The sequence below is a fragment of the Labeo rohita genome, unplaced genomic scaffold, assembly GCF_022985175.1.
Source record: "Labeo rohita strain BAU-BD-2019 unplaced genomic scaffold, IGBB_LRoh.1.0 scaffold_122, whole genome shotgun sequence".
NCBI lineage: Eukaryota > Metazoa > Chordata > Actinopteri > Cypriniformes > Cyprinidae > Labeo > Labeo rohita.
Window position 1 is genome coordinate 144,152 of NW_026127362.1, and position 6,000 is coordinate 150,151.

General features: G+C 33.5%; 1 protein-coding gene across 1 annotated transcript; it reads left to right on the top strand.

The window, feature by feature from the left end:
* Positions 1-1,709: 1,709 nt before the first annotated feature.
* LOC127157844 (sacsin-like) lies at positions 1,710-5,996 on the top strand (the record flags this gene model as incomplete). Its single annotated transcript, XM_051101049.1, has 6 exons — positions 1,710-1,744; positions 1,986-2,073; positions 2,172-2,243; positions 2,712-2,871; positions 4,770-4,789; positions 5,670-5,996. Coding segments are annotated over exons 1-6 (702 nt in total), but the record flags the coding sequence as incomplete, so codon positions are not given.
* Between the last annotated feature and the right edge of the window lie 4 nt (positions 5,997-6,000).

A 6,000-nucleotide genomic window follows, 5' to 3' on the forward strand; every position in this document is an offset into this window, starting at 1 on the left:
AAGAAGATGTTCTAAATAATGTTGGTAACCAGACAGTTGACGGTACATAGCCATCAATTTCTATAGTATGGAATAAATAAATAAATAAATAAAAATGTGGAAGTCAGTGGCTACCATCAACTGTTTGATTACCAACATTCTTTAAAATATCTTAATTTGTGTTCAGCAGAAGAAAAAAAAACATGCAGGGTTAGAACAACTTTTAAACACAAAAGTTTCATTTTTCAAAAAAAAGAAAAAATAAAATAAAATAAATAAATAAAAAATGTAACTGGCAATGTAAATATTACATTTAAAGACAGAAACAATAAGAAATGAAGAAATATATTGTCACAGATCTGCAAGAGAGGGGATCCAGATGCAGAATGAGTAGTGATGGTGTTTTGTTGACAAGACTGTACACAAGGCACAACTAGAAGAGTGAGGTGTGAAACACAGTTAAAACAGTTAGGGCAGGGCAAATGACACAATGACAAAAGGCTTGAGGGATGCAGAGAAAGAGGGAGCACCAAGCAGGATAATGGCAGGGAAGACCATGCAGAAACCAGAAACTTGATTTCTCAGATGTAGTACCAGCCTTGCCTCTAGCCTGAGGCTCACAGACCAAGAGGCTTTACACTTGCTGCCAGGCAGTGAGAGTCAGTGACTAGGAAACCTCAGGATACAGGGCAGTAGACTTACAATGAACAAGGCAAAACACAAAGTAACAAGGCATGGCATAGGAGAGAAAATAATAAATAAAACACATTAAAAAAACATAGCAAATGGAAAATAAAACAAGAAATAAATAACTGAAACTTGCAAACAAAAATAAATAAAATTTAATTATAACAAAATAACTTGCAGGGAATAGATATCAGATTCTTAAACGAATAGTTCTTTGGAGCTGGTTCTCAGGGAAGTGACTGTTTGAGCAGGTTCACAAAATGGAACTCAATTACTTTAATTGTAGATTGTACAACACAAGAAGGGAACAAATTAACTGAACTTTAATTTCGAGCAAGCCAGAGCCATGGACACATAGAATAACATTTTCTGTTGAGACATGTAAATAAATTTTGCTATAGTTTTGTGCATGCAGACTAATTTATTTGTCATGTACTTTAGGCATTTAGGCCAGAACATGTGTTTGTGCTTCAAACTGAACTGGGAACTGGATGAACTGCTAGAGATGAAAATTAGTAGGAACAAAAAAAAACAAACAAAAAAAAAAAAAAAAAACACATGCATAAGGGATTGGATGCATAAAGTAACAGTGCCAAAAAAACTGTGGGAAGTTTAACTGCTTAGGAAAAACAAGGGATTAATAACCAACTATTACATAGCATTAAGCAGTCATGGCTTATTTCAGGTTATGAGACACATTATTAAGAATCCAAAACATCTGTTTTGTGAAATTATACCTAATTGCTTATTCTGGGCAGTACAAAATATTAAAACAAAATGCATTTTTTTATATTCACTCTTAAATTGATAAAATTATTTATATTTTCCTGATTCTGCAAGGTGTGTGTAAACCTATTAACTGTTTGGCAACCATAAGTTACAATAGACCCAAGGAAGCAATGTAAAACACAAGGAAGTATTTTAACAATGACAATGGAATAAGAACAACTGTTCAAAAGAATGCTTCTTTTCAAATTTTTGGAAGTTAATTGTTTTTTGTAAACAGCTTTTTTCACCACACAGCAGATTGTAAAAGAAGGACAATGAGTTCAGCATCAAGGCAAAAGAAGAAAAAGAAGTAAGTGGTTTTATTCACTGCATGTTTTATGTTTAAGATGATTTAATATCTGATTAAAAGTGAACTGTTAGTATTTAGGAGTTTATGGGAAAAAATCAGTAATACTAACAATATGTTTTAGCAATAATCCCAAGCATTTTGTAAAATTTAACATTTTGAATTTAATTTGATTTGTATTGAACATTTTTTGATTTGTATTTTTTGTGACATTTTTTTTTAAAGTTTACATTGTTCAATGTAGAAATAAATTTGGTGCTACGTCTCCACCGTTCATTGATTACTTGAAGGAAATTTTGAGAAGGTACCCAGATGGGGGACAAATATTGAAGGTAGGTAAAAAATAAAAATATATATTTGAAATGAAAAAAAAAAATAATACTGCATTAATAAAAAATAATAAAATAAAATAAAATAAAATATCAGAAAGAATGCAGATGATGCAGGAGCTTCAACTGTGGTGTTTAAAAAGGCATTTACATTTTGGACAAGAGCTGAATCAATTTTTTTGTAAACTCTAATGGTAGATTCACTGGTGGTCAATAACTCAAATTTTGAATTTACACTGTAGGTATTTGCATTTGCTTGATACAGAATGTCAGATGATGATTTCAGGAGTTTTGCAGCTTGTCTTCTGTTTTGTAAATGCAATGAAGTTTTGAGTTCTACAAGTTAGTGTACTTCTTATACTAAATCAAACTTTTAGATACACTTTGCCATTAGTAACTGAGATTTGTGCTTCACTTCTTTTGAAAAGCAGTCATCATTGTTGTATCACAAACTCAATGGGTGGTCACACTGTTGAGTCAAAAAAAATGATTGCAGATAAGTGCATACAGTACATTCAGAATGGAAGACATGATTTATTTTTATCTGCAATTGTTTATCTAAAAAACCTGTGCTATGCAAAAGACTGTTGTTGTTTTCTTTTTATTTTTGTATGATCATTGTATGATCAGCCAAATGTAACTTTGATCTGGCAGGGCCTGCTCTGTATTCCTTCAATGATGCAGCCTTTTCAGAAGAAGACTGGGAGGGTATTCAGAGAGTTGGCAGAAGCATCAAGAAGGATGACCCAACAAAAGTTGGGAGATTTGGGATTGGTTTCAACTCTGTTTATCATATTACAGGTAAAATATGCTACATTACCAGACTATTAATGTAGTGTCAACATCAAAATATGTCAGTTAATGTCTTTTTACAATATGAAAAATTGGTTTTGGGTGTCCCCAGAATGTGTCTGTGACGTTTCAGCTCAAAAGACCCCACAGATCATTTATTATAACATTTGGAAACATCTGATTTTGGTGTGTACCACTTCAAATGCAAATGAGCTGCATATTCCTGCAAATGAGCTGACCTGTCATCACAAGGCATGTCACGAAATGACAATCACAAGGTAGTCTGAAGTGAGATGATTAGCACAGGCGTACAGGTATTTAGGTTGACATTGAGCCACATTACCTTAAAAAATAAGAGTATCCCACTGTGTCTTCAGTGGCTCAGATGTTAGGAGAAAATGAAGACTCTTATGTTCAGTCTTACATCCAAACACACAACACTAGGATTGATTATAGGACGTTGTTGACGCTATAGCTCCTCGAGCACGGACAAAGTGGAGGATAGTGTACAACCAACACAATTCACTAAGGGCAGAAACTACTATAATACAGGACTGTCAGTCAATGGCAGTAGGCAGGGCCTAAACAATGTGACATTATATTACTTTGAAAATCAAAACAGCCTATTGAGACTGCTTGGGTTTAATGGGGATTTAAAAAATAAGGAGAGGGTGGTTTTTTTTATCATTGTAGGGTGGTTGTGTTCACACACTGCTAACACACATTTACTGTATGTCTAAACACCATGTAAAAGTGGATTCTGCATAATAGGTGCCCTTTGAATTATATATCTCATTATGTAACCTAAGCTACTAATGATCAAACTAAATTTTTTGAAATTTTCTTTATTTTTTCTAAACAGATTGTACGTTTTCATTCATTTCATACAAATTTCATTCAATGACTTTTTTAGCTGGTGAAAATACTAGTGCTGTAAAACACTGATTTGTAGTTATCAGAAAAGTTTGTTTGCAGTTCTTGCTGATTTTTAAAATTCTTACAGATTTTATGTTTAAAGGGGCATAATGAGTTTTTCTCATTAATTTGTTTAGTTTAACGCGTTAAAAACATTTAGACCCGGAACGTGTTTATGAGCACATCACATGGGAGACTTTTCAGAAGTGCACTACAACTTCACAGGTGTGAGTCAAACGAGGAGACACAGGAATAAACTTAAACAGTCTTTAATGAAAGGCACTCAAAGGAACTTAAATACACTTGATAATTAATAACTGGTGAAGGAGTAATCAATTAACTAAACAAGAACAGGAAGGAGACCAAATAAGGAAATACAGGAACTATGGCTTGGGGGAAAACATGGAAAATAAAGTCCAAACCCAGACAGAGATGTTGTCAGGCTAAAAACTAATCTTCCTGTTCTGTCAGCCTTTATACTATGTGCGTTGTTTTGGGCTATATTAAAGCGATGCTTCATTTTCAAACCCAAATTAAACTACGAATATGTAGTTACTCATAGTTATGTTGTCAGTTAGGGCATGAAGTTACAAAAAATGTCATTAAAACTGCCTTAAAAATGTGCATGTAAGTGTTTAGGAGTATTTATGAAGTATTTATGAGTCACATTTAACTATTAAATATAATATTAAATCAATCCCCAAATTGTGACTCCTAAATTCACTCGAAGCACTGATTTCAGGATAGAAATAAATGTAATAATAGCTTATTGTCATAGCTGGGTAGTAACTGATTACATGTAATCTGGATTATATAATCATATTCAAAAAATGTAAGTACACGTAAAAAATGGTTGAATTACATTTTAAAATACTCATAAAAAGACATTTATTTATTTTATGGATTACATGATTACATATTATTTACATATTATTATTAATACTGAAGGATCTGACGATCCTCAAATGCAAACTGTGTGTGTTTTGCCTCAGAGCAACCATACATTTGTGTTGTGTTTTGCTTTCTTTTTATATATTCTTCATTTATTCTTTATTCATTTAGAATCATTAATCATTTCATCATTTTATTATTCCATTTAATCATATAATCATTTATAATAATCATTATAATCATTTATATATTCATTTTATTGATTCATTAATTGATTAGTATTTCATATTATATTATAATTGTTTTATATATATATTTTTCCTTTGTTGTTTAGCCTTATGACTGTGTAGCTTTAAGGGCTGTTTGTCTTCATGAATAAGAGATACAAGGGAATGTTTATGGAAACTCAAGGTTTATGGGATGTTGTTGTGAACCAGTTTGGTATAACAGTACTTGTTGAATTTGTGTTCTCCAGACGAAGTCTGAGCATTGAGACATACGCAACTAAGACTATTCAATAAACTCTGCTCCTTTTTATCATCATTACTTCGTCTCCTGCTTCTGCTCTTTTCTGGCTTCCATCGGTCAACTTCCTAACTTCCTGACAGAAACCTGCTGTTATTGTGGGTTAGAGTCCCGCATCTACTGTGGGTTAGAGTCCTGCATCTTTTGTTAGTGGGGTTGGGGTAACTACAGCTTGTTGACTATTTGTTCTGTTACCGGAAAGGATATTTTCTGATGGGATCTGGTGTCCGGGGCTGGATCCTAATTGTCTGGCATGGGGACCTGATCTAACAATACCAATAATTTATTCATAACTCCCTAATTCCTCTTTTTCATCTTCTCAATTTTCCTTTCTAAAATAGCCTACTGCTTATATACACTCATAAATTCTTCCAGTTTTGTAGACATTCACACCGAGATCAGTGGCTACAGAGCATCTTACCACTGGTTTTACAATTTTGCACTACAGAACTTGCCATGTGTTTTACAGACTTCAGTTCAGTTCTGAACACCTAGCCATTTTTGACCCACAAAAGAAGATGTTTGGAGAGGATGAAGAAGGCTATCGATGGTCTTTGAATGATGAAGAGGACAGAGAGAGCCTTTTGAACTTGAGAGATCAGTTTCAGCCTTTTCAAAATATCATGAGTCAAATGAACAGTTGTTCCTGGGAGAAGGTCATCAGCGAGGAGCAATACTTCAAAGGAACGCTCTTCCGTTTCCCTCTGCGAAATGAGGCTTCTGAGATCTCAGATAACTTATATGACTCCATGAAAGTTACCCAGCTATTTGACAGTTTCATTGCTGATGCAGACATCAGTCTTCTTT